General features: G+C 39.3%; 2 protein-coding genes across 2 annotated transcripts in view; one reads left to right on the top strand and one right to left on the bottom strand.

The window, feature by feature from the left end:
* The window catches only part of LOC138975348 (ribosomal protein S6 kinase-related protein-like), a 31,271-nt gene extending 15,330 nt beyond the window's left edge, over positions 1-15,941 (top strand). Inside the window, exons 11-14 of the mRNA XM_070348013.1 lie at positions 2,056-2,166; positions 4,360-4,461; positions 6,015-6,116; positions 7,006-15,941. Coding sequence (XP_070204114.1) covers positions 2,056-2,166; positions 4,360-4,461; positions 6,015-6,116; positions 7,006-7,065 — 375 coding nt within the window. The 3' untranslated portion in view covers positions 7,066-15,941. The remainder of the gene's footprint in view (positions 1-2,055; positions 2,167-4,359; positions 4,462-6,014; positions 6,117-7,005) is intronic.
* Positions 15,942-16,359: 418 nt separating this feature from the next.
* The window catches only part of LOC138975368 (inactive peptidyl-prolyl cis-trans isomerase FKBP6-like), a 40,613-nt gene continuing 38,353 nt past the window's right edge, over positions 16,360-18,619 (bottom strand). Inside the window, exon 14 of the mRNA XM_070348030.1 lies at positions 16,360-18,080. Coding sequence (XP_070204131.1) covers positions 18,027-18,080 — 54 coding nt within the window. The 3' untranslated portion in view covers positions 16,360-18,026. The remainder of the gene's footprint in view (positions 18,081-18,619) is intronic.

The following is an 18,619-nucleotide window of genomic DNA, read 5'->3' as shown; positions in this document are numbered from 1 at the left end:
ATCATTCTACCGTGGGTTACTTCCCTTGAAAACAGGTCTTCTCACTAACTGGGATCTGCCCATGCTTTTATATATGGGATAAGACCAACCGTCCATGAGGACACATGAAAATAAGTCGCGTGAGGCGAAATAACTACATTTAGTCAAGCTGTCCAACTCACAGAATGAGACTGAACTCACTGCATTTTTTCACCAAGACCGTATCGCCAGTCCCCCGCTTGTTGAAAAGGCAGTGAAATTGAGAAGACATTAAAGCGCAGTAGTGGTTGCACCAAGCAGGATAGCACGCTTTTCTGTATCTCTATTCTTTTTAACTTTCTGAGCTTGTTTTTAATCCAAAAATAACATATCTATACAGTCGAACTCGCTTAAGACGAATCACTGGGGATCGAAAAAAAAGTTCGTCTTAACCAAAATTCGTATTAAGAAAATTGATTGATTTTTTTTTATTTTTTTTTATTTTTTTTTTTTTAAGTCTTGTACATTTTATGGTGTTTCAATTTGTTTCTTTCGCAACTTTCATGCTGCTTCACGTTTAGACAATAAAGTGACATATTCAGTTACATGTTCATGTGTGTCTCATGTTGAGTGATGATTGTTGAGTTTGAGTGAGAGTGAGCACACAGATGTTTCATCCAGTTGTTACGTTTTTGGTCACACACACGCACACACTGACACTGTCCACATTCGCGTTGTTCCTATCATTTGTCCGGAATCACTTAGCTTGGCGACGGGTAGCAAACCTTGGCCAATTTAGTTTTTTTTGTTGTTGTTGCAACATGATGTTCAAATCCAAATCGAAAGCACTGACTGACTGATAAACTATCGCGAACGCAAACGTTGAGAGTGTGGTTTCCCTTGTCCAAGGGAAACCACTCTGGCATCTATATTTTTTGGCAATGGCTTCCGTTCTAAACATTGATGTTTCGTTTTTGGTATTCGCGAAGGAAATAAATGTCAGTCAGTCATTCATGTTCAGTGTCTGAGCTATCAATCACTTTGATTCTAAATTTGAAATTGTTTTGTGAGTACAGTGTAATCAGTTTAACTTTATTCAGTGATCGGTTGAGCAATGGTTCAAGCAGTCGACGCAAGGGAAGACTTTGACACATGTATTCAAACTTCTCAAATTCCCATGATATGTCGATCTCGGGACGAGTTTAAAGATTTCGTCATAAGCGTGAGTAAATTACAGACATTATGCATGCTTGGGAATCCAAAAAGTGCTCGTTATAAGCATAAATTCGTTATAAAGAATTCGTTTTAAGCATTTTTTTTAAGCATGAAGAAAGAGGTATTCAGTTGGGAACTTAAAACTAATACGTTATAAGTCAAAATTCGTAACTAGCGTGTTCGTTTTAAGTGGGTTCGACTGTATATGTTTATGGAATCAGAAATCGACAAGGAATAAGATAAAATTGTTTTTAAGTCGATTTCGGAAATTTAGTTTCAATCATAATTTTCTTATTTTTAATTTTCAGAGCTTGTTTTTAATCCAAATATAACATATTCATATGTTTTTCGAATCGGAAAATGATGAAAAAAAAGATGAAATTATTTTTTGATCATTTTATAAAAAAAAATTCTGATTTTTAATGACCAAACTCATTAATTAATTTTTAAGCCTCCAAGCTGAAATTCAATACCAAAGTCCGGCCTTCGTCGAACATTGCTTGACCAAAATTTCAATTCATTTAATCGAAAAATGAGGCCTCAACTTTCACGAAAAGCCGGAAATGTCATAAATGATATTTATCAAAAAAAGGAAAAAATAGTCTGGGGATATCATATCCAGGAACTTGCATGTGAAATTTCATTAAGATTGGTCTTGTAGTTGTCTTGGAATCGTTCTACACGCACACACACACACACACACCACAACCCTCGTCTTGATTCCCCGTCTATGTCAAAACTTGACTTAATGTAAAAATGAACATCTTGACTTCTTTCTCTGCAGAGTGGGATTTTTTTTATGTATGTTTTTTTTGTAAAGCTGCTAGTGCCTTCAATCGTAAGTTGAGCAGTTTTAGCCATTGCCTTTGTGTTGTGATGCAGTACCCTGTGGACGCGGCCGACAATCACACCAACATGGCCACCAAGGTGTTTCAGTGTGACTACCTCTTGCCTGGAACCTTCAAGGACAAAATCCAGGACGTCGTACACAGGGTATGGCTGTGTGTATGTGTTGGTGTGTCCTTGTCTGTATGTGTGTGTGTGTAACATGTAAGTTGACTGGGTGGCCGAGTGGTAACGCACTTGCGCTCGGAATCGAGAGGTTGCGTGTTCGACCCTGGGTCGGGCCGCTATTTTCTCCCCCCTTTCCTAACCTAGATGGTGGGTTCACGTGCTAGTCTTTCGGATGAGACGAAAAACCGAGGTCCCTTCGTGTACACTATATTGGGGTGTGCACGTTAAAGATCCCACGATTGACAAAAGGGTCTTTCCTGGCAAAATTGTATAGGCATAGATAAAAATGTCCATCAAATACCCGTGTGACTTGGAATAAAGGCCGCGAAAGGTGAACATTCGCCTAACAGGCTTGAGGTTTGCTGGTCGATGTGAATGCGTGATATATTGTGTAAAAAATTCCATCTCACACGGCATAAAGCGCTTTGAACTTCGGATAAGGCGCTATATAAATAAAGAGAATAAAAAAAAAATAAAGTGTGTTTGTCTAAGTGATTGTGTGTCTGTGAGTTGGACGCAATGGTCTAGTATTGTGTGTCTGTGAGTTGGACGCAATGGTCTAGTATTGTGTGTCTGTGAGTTGGACGCAATGGTCTAGTATTGTGTGTCTGTAGGTTGGACGCAATGGTCTAGTATTGTGTGTCTGTGAGTTGGACGCAATGGTCTAGTATTGTGTGTCTGTGAGTTGGACGCAATGGTCTAGTATTGTGTGTCTGTGAGTTGGACGCAATGGTCTAGTATTGTGTGTCTGTGAGTTGGACGCAGTGGCCTAGTATTGTGTGTCTGTGAGTTGGATGCAGTGGTCTAGTATTGTGTGTCTGTGAGTTGGACACAGTGGCCTAGTATTGTGTGTCTGTGAGTTGGACGCAGTGGTCTAGTATTGTGTGTCTGTGAGTTGGACGCAGTGGTCTAGTATTGTGTGTCTGTGAGTTGGACACAGTGGTCTAGTATTGTGTGTCTGTGAGTTGGACACAGTGGTCTAGTATTGTGTGTCTGTGAGTTGGACACAGTGGTCTAGTATTGTGTGTCTGTGAGTTGGACACAGTGGTCTAGTATTGTGTGTCTGTGAGTTGGGCGCAGTGGCCTAGTATTGTGTGTCTGTGGGTTGGACGCAATGGTCTAGTATTGTGTGTCTGTGAGTTGGACGCAGTGGCCTAGTATTGTGTGTCTGTGAGTTGGACGCAGTGGCCTAGTATTGTGTGTCTGTGAGTTGGACGCAATGGTCTAGTAGATAAGACGCCAGCCTCCCATGCGGAAGGTTGAGTCTTTCGGATGAGACGAAAAACCGAGGTCCCTTCGTGTACACTACATTGGGGTGTGCACGTTAAAGATCCCACGATTGACAAAAGGGTCTTTCCTGGCAAAATTGTATAGGCATAGATAAAAATGTCCACCAAAATACCCGTGTGACTTGGAATAATAGGCCGTGAAAAGTAGGATATGCGCCGAAATGGCTGCGATCTGCTGGCTGATGTGAATGCGTGATGTATTGTGTAAAAAAATTCCATCTCACACGGCATAACTATATCCCTGCGCCTTGAATATGTGCACAATATAAATTGCATAAAATAAAAATTAAAAAAAATTAAAATCCCTGCTCTTAGAACTGTACCCACGGAATACGTGCGATATAAGCCTCGTATTGATTGATTGTTTGAAACCCGGCCGTGCCTGGTGGGTTAAGGGTGGACACACACAACTTCTGTGCAGGCCTGCTGGTGCCTAATCCTCCTTCCACTGTCTTTACACCCCCGGTATAGGGGTGTGTATAGGATTCGGTCCATGTGTTTGTTTGTTTGTGTTCGCATATAGATCTCAAGAATGAACGGACCGATCGTCACCAAACTTGGTGAACAGGTTCTATACATTCCTGAGACGGTCCTTACAAAAATTGGGACCAGTCAAACACACGGTTAGGGAGTTATTGGTGGATTAAAATTATACAAGGACTTATACAGGGACATCTTCATGGTCAAAGGGAAATAACCATTCTCACTCAGTCACTGCCACCAACTGAGAAGGTTATTTCCCTTTGACGGGGGTGTTTTTCCTACCTCGGAGGAATTTCTTGTTACTTTCTGGCTTGAAGAAGTTTTCTATTTGTCTGGTGTGTTTTGGGGGGCGTGTCTTGGGTGTGCTTTTTATCCATACCTTTGTATGATGTTGTCACAGTTGCTGACTAAGAGCCCTCAGCGGCGACTGTGTGACCTGAACACGCTACAAGACCTCCCGTTCTTCAGGGACGTCGTTTTTACTGACCTCATTGAGAAGAAGGTACAGGATTGGGGAGGACCTTGGGTGGTGTGCATGAGAAAAGGCCAACTGAGTGGGAACCAAGAGCTGGGTCGGATTGGTTGAAATTTATATTTGTATGTGGTTTTGTGATTTCAACCAATCTGAACCAGTACTTGGTTTCCACCCAGTTGGATACTGTCTTGTGCATACCTCTCATGGCCAGTTTTTATATTTAGTCAAGTTTTGACTAAATGTTTTAACGTAGAGGGGGGAATCGAGACGAGGGTCGTGGTGTGTGTGTGTGTGTGTGTGTGTGTGTCTGTCTGTCTGTCTGTGTGTGTGTGTAGAGCGATTCAGACTAAACTACTGGACCGATCTTTATGAAATTTGACATGAGAGTTCCTGGGTATGAAATCCCCGAACGTTTTTTTCATTTTTTTGATAAATGTCTTTGATGACGTCATATCCGGCTTTTCGTGAAAGTTGAGGCGGCACTGTCACGCCCTCATTTTTCAACCAAATTGGTTGAAATTTTGGTCAAGTAATCTTCGACGAAGCCCGGACTTCGGTATTGCATTTCACCTTGGTGGCTTAAAAATTAATTAATGACTTTGGTCATTAAAAATCTGAAAATTGTAAAAAAAAAAATAAAAATTTATAAAACGATCCAAATTTACGTTCATCTTATTCTCCATCATTTTCTGAATCCAAAAACATATAAATATGTTATATTTGGATTAAAAACAAGCTCTGAAAATTAAATATATAAAAATTATTATCAAAATTAAATTGTCCAAATCAATTTTAAAACACTTTCATCTTATTCCTTGTCGGTTCCTGATTCCAAAAACATATAGATATGATATGTTTGGATTAAAAACACGCTCAGAAAGTTAAAACAAAGACAGGTACAGAAAAGCGTGCTATCCTTCTTAGCGCAACTACTACCCCGCTCTTCTTGTCAATTTCACTGCCTTTGCCATGAGCGGTGGACTGACGATGCTACGAGTATACGGTCTTGCTGAAAAATGGCATTGCGTTCAGTTTCATTCTGTGAGTTCGACAGCTACTTGACTAAATATTGTATTTTCGCCTTACGCGACTTGTTGTTATTACAGCTAATTATGATTGATATTTGCTGTGAGCTTTGGCAAGCAGTCAGAACTATTGGCTGTGATTGCGTTTGCCATGAATGTTTGATTTTTTTGATTTTGTCAAAACCACGAATTAAGTTTCATTTATTTATAATATTCTTAAAGGGGGGGGGGGGGTTGTGGGCTTAGCTTGACTATTAAGTGCCACAGTGTGACTGTGAGAAATTAGCCCTTCTTCCAGACTTCAGGCTGGGAAGGGAAGGTGATAAGTTCTGTGAAAATACACACATGAAAATTCAGGTTGCTTTCTCCCTGGGGAAAACTGTACATGTTCCTACCGAGTGAATAAGAATTTGTACGCTTTTGTATCGCCTCACCACAGTGTCTTGTGTGCCTTTTGGCATCAGGAGGCCTTATACCTAGGATGTTAAAAGACATGGAACATTGAGAGTCTTTTGCTGCTGTTGATTTTACACAATGTGATTGCTTGTTTTGCAGATAAGTCCGTTTGCCCAAGTGTCGGAGGATTTCTTCCCCATGTCTGGCATCAGCTGGGCCCCTCACCTCGTGGAGAACAGAGAGAAAGAAGAGTTCAATGGGGTGAGTTAAGGCCGATGTTAACCGGTAATTTCAAGTATTTTGCCCTGTGCAAAATGAACATGACACTTACCATGCTTTTTGGACTTCTTCCTTGTTCACTTATTCAGACGTCCAAGCCTGCGGCGCAAACCAATTTCCCCGCCGTCTTCAGAGCTGCCAGGTCGCCAAACAGCTTCTCCTGCAGGGGGGTCTCATCCTTTCTTTCAGGACTATTTCCCTCAATTTTGACTACTGGGCCCTATTTAGCAGGATCAAAAGGAGTTTGACAGTAAAAGGCCTGCTTTTTTTTAACCCCTTGACTGCCTTAGGACGGGTATACCCGTCCTGCACTTGTGCATTATTTCCATGATTAGATACTAAAAACAGATTCTTGGTTGAATTTCCTTTAAAAATAACATAGGTTTTACTTTCCTACCTACTGCCAGTTTGGAGCTAGAATTTTTTGTGAATTATTACACCCCGAACTCCAATATTCCCTGGCAGTCAGGAAGTTTTGATTGGCAGCGAAAGGGTTAATGTAGGCCTTTTATTGTCTTGAGTTGTTTATTTGCTAATGTATTTCTTATTTGCTTTATTCACAGCTTTCATTTTATTTATCTTATTATTATATTAATTTGTTTTTCTTCTCTTCAGTTCTTTTTATTTGTAATCAGTATTGATAGAGAGGGCATGTAATACACATTTGGTTTTGAATGCATGTGAAATACAAGAGCAATGAAGACTTTGGCCTGAACAAGTGTGCCTATAAAAATAAATGTGAAAAGGTGTTTATTTTATGTGGTTTTGAATACATATTAAGTGCAAGACCTATTATGAATTTGGCTTGAATAAATGTATCGATAACAAACAAAAATAAAGTGTTAATTTTTTTATGTTTTTACTTTTTCAGTTTGACAGCGTCAACTGCAAATGGAATCTGCCCCCCGACACAGTGGCGTCATTTGTATGACACACACACAGAGCGTCTTCTTGCTCATCATTCCGTTCCTGCAAAGTCACGGCACCGACTTATACAGTGGAACCTGCCCTGGCGACCACCTCTCCATAAACACCACCTGCCCATAACAACCATCACAAAGGATCCCCGACAAACTTTTTTTTCTGTATGATACACCTGTGGATAGTGACCCCTGAAAGCGGCATATGGCAAAAACGACCATACACGTTCAAACCTGCTCGTAGCAAAAACATGAGTGAACGTGGGAGTTTCAGCCCATGAACGAAGAAGAAGAAAAAGAAGGATAGTGACCTTCTGTCGATTACAACCACTTCTGGTCAGCCCGTTGTAAGGGTTGTTGTAGACAGGTTTGACTGTCTCCGAAAACTGGCAGACACACAAGAGAAAATGTTCAGTTCATTTTTATGTCGGGTGTGCTGGGACATTTTTTCAGCAGATTTGTGTCGGATTCAAGATTTGGCTGGGGTTTTCATGAGCTGTGAAGGTTTGGGAAAACTGAGGGTCATTTTCCAGGTTAGGAAAGTGAAAGGAAATATCTTTTAATTCTGACGGACACATGACAGTTGTTGGTGAATTAAATATTCGGAATTGAAAAGACTCTGTAATGTCCACGTAGCTAAGTATGTATCTGAGTAAAACTTATGAACGTATTTTATGTACATTGTACATTTTACACTGCTGAAGGGATGATTTTTGGATGCAAGTTTGTATTTTATTGATATGACTTGATCCAAACAGCCAAGCCACTTCATTTAGACTGGTGTACATGTTTTTCATGTGTTTGTCCTTGGGTTGATACCAGTCAGGTAGCTCATTCTCATCGTGTTGTGAAATGTTCCAGAATCAAAATTTGATGATGGTTTTCTGCATGTATCCAACATAAGTATCTGTGTTACATGATTATCAGATTAATTTGTGGGTGCTTGAGTCCATGGGCGGGGAGGTAATCCTGATGACAAAAGCCAGTGATAGGGGAAGCTTGATATGGACGTCTGCACTTACCACCCAGCTTTACGACTATGTCAGTTGTGATGATTCATTTTTGCTGCAATACACGTTTGCCGGAAATGAATCTTGTCAGGATTATCAAGTGTTATGGAAGCGTTGTGCGCCACTTTTCTTGTACAAACAGGAAACACATGGTCGACCAGATTAAAACCACGATGGCAGCAAATAAGTGACTCCGATGTGTAAGTCCCCCTTTCTTTCAAAAATATACACATCAGAGTTTACAATCTGTTGCGGCAATGATCGCTTGCCCTGAGTGACAGCCGACAATGTGTTTTGCCTGAGGTCACTTGAGTTTTGCTTGAGGTCGAGGTCACGGGAGTTCGGAAAACTGCCAGGTGTGCTTAGCGATCACAGCAGGCCAGTGAAACTTGGCTCTGATATGAAGATTCTCACAAAAAAAGGCATTATATCAATTGGAAACTGCATAACATACACATGGGAGTCAGTTATTCGCTGCGATGGTAGTTTTATCTGTCCGAGCACGTGTTTCCTGTTTGTACAAGAAAAGCGAAGCACAACTCTTCCACAACGTTTTCAAATCTTGACAGAGTTATTTCCGGAAAACGTCCATTGCAGCAAAAATGAATCATTTCAACTGACACAATCTTAAAGCAGGACAGCGAGTTATTTCCGCAAAACTTCTATTCATATGATGAAAACCAGTGATAGGGAGAGCTTGAATGAGTTGTCTGCACTTGCTGTCCTAGTTTAAGAATATGTCCGTTAAGATGATTTGTTTTTGCTGCAATTCACCATGTCACATCATCAGTCTTGCACGCCTAACGAAGTGATGATACATTTTTATGAACCTGTTGCTATTTTCACAAACAGAGCCTGTTCCTAATTGTGAGAAGATAGTTTTACACAGTGCACAGTAATTTCGTCTTCTTGGCTAAGCAACCAGTTAAGCAGTGATTTCCTGTATTTTGTTGGTTGGAATCAGAAGATAAATAGTACAAAATTGTATACAGATCAGATCTGCCAGCTGATATATTTTTTACAGGGTTTTGTGTACAAGTGTTCAACATCGACACTTGCGATTATTGTAGAATGATGAACTGCCTCACATTTTTATGTTCCCTTTGTAGCTGAAAGTTATGTTTATGTTCTCTGTGTAGCTGAAAGTTATGTTTATGTTTTCTGTGTAGCTGAAAACTAGTGATGCAGTGATCACTGGGGAAAATATGGTCAGATTCTTGACAATGGTTATACAGTCATAATCTAATTCTTGTGTGTATTTATCTTGCTTTTGCAATTGATTTTCAACGAACCATGACAGTGAAATCTGCTGAATGTAATGTGTTGTGGTTATTGCGGGATACCATCATTCGCAGCTGAAATTTTCAGTCTTATTTTTGATTCGGTTTGAAATTTATATGAGATTTAGATTACGTTATTTTAAAGTGATTTTATAAACTTTATTACTTATTTTATTATGTATAGTCTTTAATCTATGAAGTCATGGAGGCATTTTTACATGCTGTTGAAAAACACAAAAAAGGGGGGATGGGGGGTGGGAGGAAGCAAAATGAAATCTCATTTCACTTTTTGGGGAAATTTTTTTCAATTCTTACTTCCCCTTTTACCAACTTCAATTCTTACTTCCCTTTTTACCAACTTCAATTCTTACTTCCCCTTTTACCAACTTCAATTCATGAAGAGGTTGTGACTTAACCATATCGCCACACATTTGTATTGCGTTGGGATCAGGTAAATCATTCACATTTTTGTGAGATAGAATTATTATTAAACACTTGGAATTAGGCAAAGAAAGACCCCCCCGCGGGTTAGGGGAAGTCCCATATTGGTTGGGACGAGAAAGAATTTACCCGATGCTCCCCAGCATGCCGTAAGAGGCGACTAACGGATTCTGTTTCTCCTTTTACCCTTGTTAAGTGTTTCTTGTATAGAATATAGTCAATTTTTGTAAAGATTTTAGTCAAGCAGTATGTAAGAAATGTTAAGTCCTTTGTACTGGAAACTTGCATTCTCCCAGTAAGGTAATACATTGTACTACGTTGCAAGCCCCTGGAGCAAATTTTTGATTAGTGCTTTTGTGAACAAGAAACAATTGAATTGACAAGTGGCTCTATCCCATCTCCCCCCTTCGCGATATAACCTTCGTGGTTGAAAACGACGTTAAACACCAAATAAAGAAAGAAAGGCAAAGAAAGCAGAATGAAATATCTGATCACTTTTGAAAACGTGCCATTACAATGTGTTAATGTGTTGTGTTAATTTTGCTCACTTTAGAACGTTTTCAGAATAGCTCAGTTTAGTTGGTTTTGTTCTTCTTCTTTTTTCAAATGAAAGGGAGGCAGCTACTAGTCAATTTTGATAACATTGAAGGATTTTATCAAGCCTTAATTTTGTCCCCCTATGTTTAAATTTTGTTTTTTTAATTGAAATTTATGAGATGGCATTGTCTTCTTTGTTTACTTCCTGGGTTTGCTGTGTTGCTCACTTAGAAACAGTTTAGAGACAATTTGTCTGGGTGGAATTTTGTATTCAGCTCAGTAGTTAGAGGTTCAGTGGTTGGTTTTACAGGAAAAGGAAGGTATCTTTGATTGCAAGTGTATCATCCTTTTTTTTAAAGCAGACTGACTTTTAAACAATGTGAACATTTGAGAATTTACAGTTGTGCAAATATTTATTGATGGAATTTTTTTCTGTGATGATCATGAAGTAATTATCATCATCGTTATCATCATTATCATCATCATCATCTCAATACTCAAGTTGTCATTGATGTATACATACAATAATAATAATAGATATGAATTTGTAAAGGATCATTTATAATTGGCTCAAAAAGGGAGGTGTGTACTCGATGTAATCTAGATCACAGGTGGGAAAAAGCTGCTTATATGCAGTTACATTCTGTGTGATAACTTGCCCATACATGTACAAACAATAGGCAAGTTCTGCACACTTTTTGTTTAACAAAGGAGGCCCAGAATACTTGTTTTTCTTATTGTCTTTTTAGGGAACTTTTATGCAACAGCTTCTCTGTTTTCTGACCACCAAAAAACATTTAAAAGTAAAAACACTGACCCTAAAAGAGGTATCTTAAACTGTAGGGTCTGAAACTCCTTTCTTTCTTGTGTTTGTTCTTCTTCTGCTTTAATTGATAAATTAATTTGTTTATTTGTTTTTATGTATTTATTCCTGTATTAATTTTATCTTTGTTATTATTTTTTTCTACACCGTTCTGATAAAACAATCACGTACAAGCCTAATATTCAAATTCTTTATTAGTGGGCGTTAGTGTGTGAACTGCCTTCGCAATGGTGAGATGTCTATGTCTGTTTGACACCCCCCGCGGGTTAGGGGGAAGAATTTACCCGATGCTCCCCAGCATGTCGTAAGAGGCGACTAACGGATTCTGTTTCTCCTTTTACCCTTGTTAAGTGTTTCTTGTATAGAATATAGTCAATTTTTTAAAAGATTTTAGTCAAGCAGTATGTAAGAAATGTTAAGTCCTTTGTACTGGAAACTTGCATTCTCCCAGTAAGGTAATATATTGTACTACGTTGCAAGCCCCTGGAGCAATTTTTTGACTCACATGCGAAGCAAAAGTGAGTCTATGTACTCACCCGAGTCGTCCGGCCGTCCGGCCGGCCGGAAAACTTTAACGTTGGATATTTCTTGGACACTATTCAGTCTATCAGTACCAAATTTGGCAAGATGGTGTATGATGACAAGGCCCCCAAAAACATACATAGCATCTTGACCTTGAAGCAAGGTCAAAGTCGCAGGGGCATAAATGTTGCCTAAAAAACAGCTATTTTTCACATTTTCCCCATTTTCTCTGAAGTTTTTGAGATTCAATACCTCACCTATATATGATATATAGGGCAAAGTAAGCCCCATCTTTTGATACCAGTTTGGTTTACCTTGCTTCAAGGTCAAGGTCACAGGAGCTCTTCAAAGTTGGATTGTATACATATTTTGAAGTGACCTTGACCCTGAACTATGGAAGATAACTGTTTCAAACTTAAAAATTATGTGGGGCACATGTTATGCTTTCATCATGAGACACATTTGGTCACATATGATCAAGGTCAAGGTCACTTTGACCCTTATGAAATGTGACCAAAATAAGGTAGTGAACCACTAAAAGTGACCATATCTCATGGTAGAAAGAGCCAATAAGCACCATTGTACTTCCTATGTCTTGAATTAACAGCTTTGTGTTGCATGACCTTGGATGACCTTGACCTTGGGTCAAGGTCACATGTATTTTGGTAGGAAAAATGTGTAAAGCATGTGAGTCGTATGGGCTTTGCCCTTCTTGTTTATTAGTGCTTTTGTGAACAAGAAACAATTAACAAGTGGCTCTATCCCATCCTTCCCCCCCCTTTCCCCGTCGCGATATAACCTTCATGGTTGAAAACGACGTTAAACACCAAATAAAGAAAGAAAGAACGTTTCCTGTTTGAGAAAAGTGTATATTAAATACCTCTGTGGCTGTTGTACACTCTACCTGCATACCTTCTGGATATTATTAAGGAATGCATAATGATTGAGTGTGTTATTTACCTGATAATCAAGCTTTTGTTCTGGGTTTGGAATTTTGATTTTGGATATCATATCGCCAGTGCTACACCAGACAAGTAAGAGATCTGTGACAAAGATGAAAAAAGTATATGTTTTGAGTTTTTGTCTGTATGTGTATTTGGTTTTTTTTCTTTGCGCGCGCGTGTGTGTGTGTGTGTACCAACATTTGTTTGGAAACCATATCAGTCTTTGCATATTCCATTAGTATGTGGCGTATTACAATAGTACGTACACCCCTGTATCTCACCCAGAAATGTACAGAGCACTCATATTTGTTTAAATGGATGTATACTATTTGTGCCACTGGGGTTGAGTTGTATTTACTGCCAGCTGTATGTTATTGACGATTGTATTTGTTCCCCTTTTGTTTTCCTACCCAACCCTGGATATCGCCCAACCCCACACCCCTTACAGTTCTACACTACAGTGCATGTAATCATGTTGCCATTACCCATTGCCCAAGTACTTGCTGTATATCAAATATTGGTTTTCTGTACACACAATAACACATGCAAGTCTTTGTTAGTAAACGCACGATAGCATGTGGATTTTGCTTCGTAAAACCTTTGTGGGAAAATAACACATGCAAGTCCTTGTTGGTAAGCGCATGGAATTTGCGGCGTTAACACTTTTGTGAACATCAATTTGCACTAATACACAGTCTTTGAGAGTAATCTCACAATGAAATGTTGATTTTGCCACGGAAAAACTTACTTGTGAACACTGACCTATGGCATTTACTGCCTTGTTAAAACTGGACATGAATACCTATGTGTATTAGCATGGTGTACTTTTATGTCGTCTTTCCTGGTGTCGGCCACATGTTAGCAGCATTAGTACAGGTCTTCCTCCCGAGTGTAACAGCAAATTTAGTATGTTGCTTGATAGCACTCTTTGCTTATGCACTTTTTTATGTGACTGTCAGCATCATATATTAGGCATCATCAGAGATTCCAGTGGCAAAGAAAAAGGAAAAAACCATTTTGTATGAATTTTTGAAAGAATTGGGGTATTTGCACCTTTGTAGAAGTACACTCATGTATCACAAAACATCCTTCGCCATTTCAGCAATGAAAACTTAGAACATGATGATAGAATGGATGACATGTTGATGATTTTTATGTGAAACAAGAATATTTACCAGATCCCAGGTTGAAACGATCAGAAATCATCTGTCGGGATGTGACCAGTACCTAATCTCATGCAAGCAATTGTGTCATTAATCACTGTAGACCCTTCTTGGCTTTTATGGGGAATAAGAGCAATCCACTTGGACACATACCAAAAAACATGTGACCTATCTGTTTTCTGTGCAGTGGTGTGTGTGTGTGTGTATTTGCTGTCAAAAGTTGTGGTTGTTTTTTAACCAACACCAGGCATGGGAATTTAAAACAGTCAAAAAGGCTGAAAATATTTAAGTAATAGCAAAGTCGACGGCGCGAAGCACCTAGACTTACTAGGGGGGTCCGGGGGCATGCCCCACCAGAATTTTGTTCTCTCCAAATAACCCAAGTGGTGCAATTTGGTGTCATCTGAGCTCCGAGTTTGCCATTAAATTAAGTTTTTAGAACCATTTTTGCCTCCCTCATTTACTTTTTCGGCGGACACTTTTGCTTGTTCGGCGGAACAAAAACAAAATTCGGCGGAAATTTGCCTTTCAGCGAACAATTCCCATGCCTGAACACCAATGTTTTTTATCGGCAAAATGCATGTATGTTCACACTGCACAAGGGCCAGCCAGGCTGTTGATTCCTGGTATGTGTCAAAGTTGAAAGACCATCTTAGGCACACACAAAAAAAAGTCTGTTTACGGTAACATAGGCAAAAGAAATAGGGTTGGTAGGTCGGTATTTTTTTTTCTCAAAAAACCATATTTTTAAGTTATTTTGCCAAAAAAGCAGACTTTTTTTTTTCCTCCCCAAATGCCCAAAAAAAGTCTAGGGTCGCGCGAAAAAATAGGGTCGGTCGGGATACTGTAAACAGACTTTTTTTTGTTTTTGTGCCTTGAAAAAGCCTGGACAGATCTGCGTTTGTTCATTACATATTTGTGACCCTCCACCACGGAATGAGTCACATGTCACCTTTGCATGACTTTCATATTGTTACATTTTCCTAACGAGCTTTTCATGCTCTATCCAGTGGTGAAAACCGTTTTAGAAAAGAGTTTTGAGTTATAAGCCTGTGACTAAGGTGACCCTCACACTGTTACAAGACACTTCCCGGACTTATATTAAGCCTAGCGCAGAACCGCTTGAGGTGACATGCGACTCATTTTGTGGTGGAGGGTCACAATTGTTTACACAATGTATCTGAAAAATAGTTCTGCTTTTATAAACACTGTACGTACATGTTGTGCAATGTAGCCTTAGATTTTGATGAACTTATTCCAGTTTTGTACACCTACAGTGTGTTTCTGACAGAATTGACATTAAATCTTATAAATCATGCCAGTTACTTTCTTCTGCCCCTGTAAGAGAAGTTGAGCAAGTAGAAGTAGTTTTAACATTTCTTTTTTCTTTCTTTTTTTTTAAATAAGAAAACAAATTTAGTCCGTTTGCGCCTAAGATTTGCTATAAAAAGGTCTGAATATCTTTAAAAAAAAATAAAAAAAAAACTCCCCCACCCCACCCCATTCACACACACAATCACTGGTGTGACTGGAGCTACATGTACATGCGTGCAATTACTATTTCTGCTTTGTTCGATTCATTCACATGATTTATACAATACAAAATATTTTCTACTGAAGGTTGTTTCAAATGGTTGTGCTACACTTGTATTATTTAGGATTTGTGGGCGGGTATGTTGAATGTTTTGTGAAATTTGACATGAGAGTTCCTGGGTTTGATATCGTCAGACGTTTTTTTCATTTTTGTGATAAATGTCTTTGATGACGTCATATCCGGCTTTTCGTGAAAGATGGGGCGGCACTGTCACGCTCTCATTTTTCAACCAAATTGGCTGAAATTTTGGTCAAGTAATCTCCGACAAAGCCCGGACTTGGGTATCGCATTTCAGCTTGGTGGCTTAAAAATTGATTAATGACTTTGGTCATTAAAAATCTGAAAATTGTTAAAAAAAAAAAGTTGAATGTTTTGTGATTCTTGTTGTGCACCGTGTAAGCTGTAAAATGTATTCAGGAAAGAAATCATTGTATGTATGTTACTGAAGCGTGTGAACCAAAGGAATCTGTGTATTATTACAAGAAAGACAGTTGAATACAGACCGTCTGGTCTTTCTTTCTTTTTTTTTGGTGCAAGTTTTGCTGGCATTCATAATACAGTCTCAGCAAAAAGTGTCTGTCTTGTTATCAGCTGCACAGAAAGTGTATGTGCAGTGTGTGTGTGTGTGTGTGTGTGTGTGTGTGGGAGTGTGTGTATGTGTGTTTGTTTGTGTGTGTGTGCCTTGTGTGTGTTTGCCTTGTGTGTGTGTGCCTTGTGTGTGTGTGTGTGCCTTGTGTGTGTGTGTGTGTTCCGTGTGTGTGTGTATGTGCCTTGTGTGTGTGTGTGTGTGTGTGTGTGTGTGTATGTGCCTTGTGTGTGTGTGTGTGTGTGTGTGTGTGTGTGTGTGTGTGTGTGTTCAGGAATGAGAGAGAGAGATAAGAGAGAGTGAGCAATTTAAAGATTCACTGACAAAGAATTCGAAGTAAACGAAGAGTCCAAAGTAACACAAAAAAATGCAAAAAAGATATAAAAACACAAATTGAAATGCATATTAATATCTTCGGGGTTTTTTAATACAAGAAGAAAATAGTACAAAAAAACTACATGTGTTTACATCTCTTTTTCACCTCATACAATGTACAAGAAGAGATAATTATCTTGGACATTGTCACCCACACTACAACAAAAACGACGCCTTTCACCTGCTCACAAGGTCTGAGCAGGTCCTTATATTCAGGCTGCGGACAGGCCACAACCGAATGAACCACCACCTTTTCACCAAGTTCAGAATTGGCCAGTCAGACCAGTGCCCTTGTCAAACAGGCAGCATGACAACGGAACACCTGCTGCAGACTTGCCCACTACACGATGGCCTCAGGAGCCAGATCTGGGCGGAGGCGACCACGGTGCAAGGGAAGCTCTATGGCAGTCTGGACGACCTACAGCGCACGGCAACATTTGCGCAGAGAACCGGCGTTTCCATCTGAGTGATCGACAAGAAGAAGAAGAAGAAGATCTTGGACAAAAACACTGTGTTTTTTCCACTTTGATAGTAATTTTCATTAATATCCATAAACAATCTTTTTTTTTTATTTCTCTTTTTTTTAACTGGACAAATCTCTCTGGGAATGAATGAAAACTTTTAAAAATTAAAAATTAAAAAAAGGCACAAGAGTCTAAAATGTCAACAAGAACATCATTGACACTTTTTCTCGACGGGCGCAGAGGCGTGGTGGTAAGACGTCGGCCTTCTAATTGGGAGGTCGTGAGTTCGAATCCCGGTCGCTGCCGCCTGGTGGGTTAAGAGTGGAGATATTTCCGATCTCCCAGGTCAACTTATGTGCAGACCTTCTAGTGACTTAACCCCCTTTGTGTGTACACGCAAGCACAAGATCAAATGCGCACAGAAAAGATCCTGTAATCCATGTCAGAGTTCGATGGGTTATAAAAGCACAAAAATACCCAGCATGCCTCCCCCAAAATCGGCGTATGCTGCCTGAATGGCGGGGTAAAAACGGTCATACACGTAAAAATCCACTCGTGCTAAAAACATGAGTGAACAAGGGAGTCTAAGCCCATGAACGAAGAAGAAGGACACTTTTTCTGATTAACCAAATTCCCAGCCATATCTGCAAAATTTGAGTTGGATGAACTTTTGCATGGGCGAAAACGATACAAAAAGGATACAAAAATCACACATTCAAAAGAGCTAATTCTCTACGTCATCTCTCAGCACCGATGACTTATTGGTGATAAGAAACCAAACACAATGTCTGAGTGAATGTCAATTAACACCAAATGAAAAATGAACAACTACAAAAAGTAATCAAAGACACCAAGAATGTTGTTTTCGTATTTACAGAAAAAAATTGTATTTTCTGCTGCTTCTTGCAAAAAACAAAAACATAAAAACAAAAAAGTAATACTCATTTTATGTTCAGTAGTCACTTTGTGTGTCTGTCTTGTCCGTCTACAAGATTGCCTGATCTGATTGCAACCACGGTAACCCGGTACTCCTAGCGTTAGAATATGCCACATACATACACAGCAGCAATGAAAACCTGAGATTTCTTGTCCAAAGAAGGACACTGACCTTTAGACCACACACACACACGCGTACGCACTCAACCACTCACTCATTCACTCACACACACGCACACACACACACACACACACAAGACAGTGATGAATAGAGGCAGACTGAAGACTGTCACATCACTAGAACTGCAGCTGTTGCTTTGACTTCACAACCACCATTCGGGATGCGTTGCCCTGGGGACAAAAAAAAAGTCGCGTAAGGCGAAAATACAACATTTAGTCAAGTAGCTGTCGAACTCACAGAATGAAACTGAACGCAATGCAACGCAGCAAGACCGTAGGCTATACTCGTAGCATCGTCAGTCACCCGCTCACGGCAAAGACAGTGAAATTGACAAGAAGAGCGGGGTAGCAGTTGCGCTCAGAAGGATAGCACGCTTTTCTGTACCTCTCTTTGTTTTAACTTTTTGAGCGTGTTTTTAATCCAAACATATCATATCTATATGTTTTTGGAATCAGGAATCGACAAGGAATAAGATGAAATTGTTTTTAAATTGATTTCGAAAATTTAATTTTGATAATAATTTTTATATATTTAATTTTCAAAGCTTGTTTTTAATCCAAATATAACATATTTATATGTTTTTGGAATCAGCAAATGATGGAGAATAAGATGAACGTAAATTTGGATCGTTTTAGAAAAATAAATAAAATACAATTTTCAGATTTTTAATGACCAAAGTCATTAATTAATTTTTAAGCCACCAAGCTGA

This window comes from Littorina saxatilis, linkage group LG9 (genome assembly GCF_037325665.1).
Source record: "Littorina saxatilis isolate snail1 linkage group LG9, US_GU_Lsax_2.0, whole genome shotgun sequence".
NCBI classification, from domain to species: Eukaryota; Metazoa; Mollusca; class Gastropoda; order Littorinimorpha; family Littorinidae; genus Littorina; species Littorina saxatilis.
The sequence above is the reverse complement of the archived record's forward strand: the minus strand, read 5'-3'. Positions and strand labels throughout refer to the sequence as shown.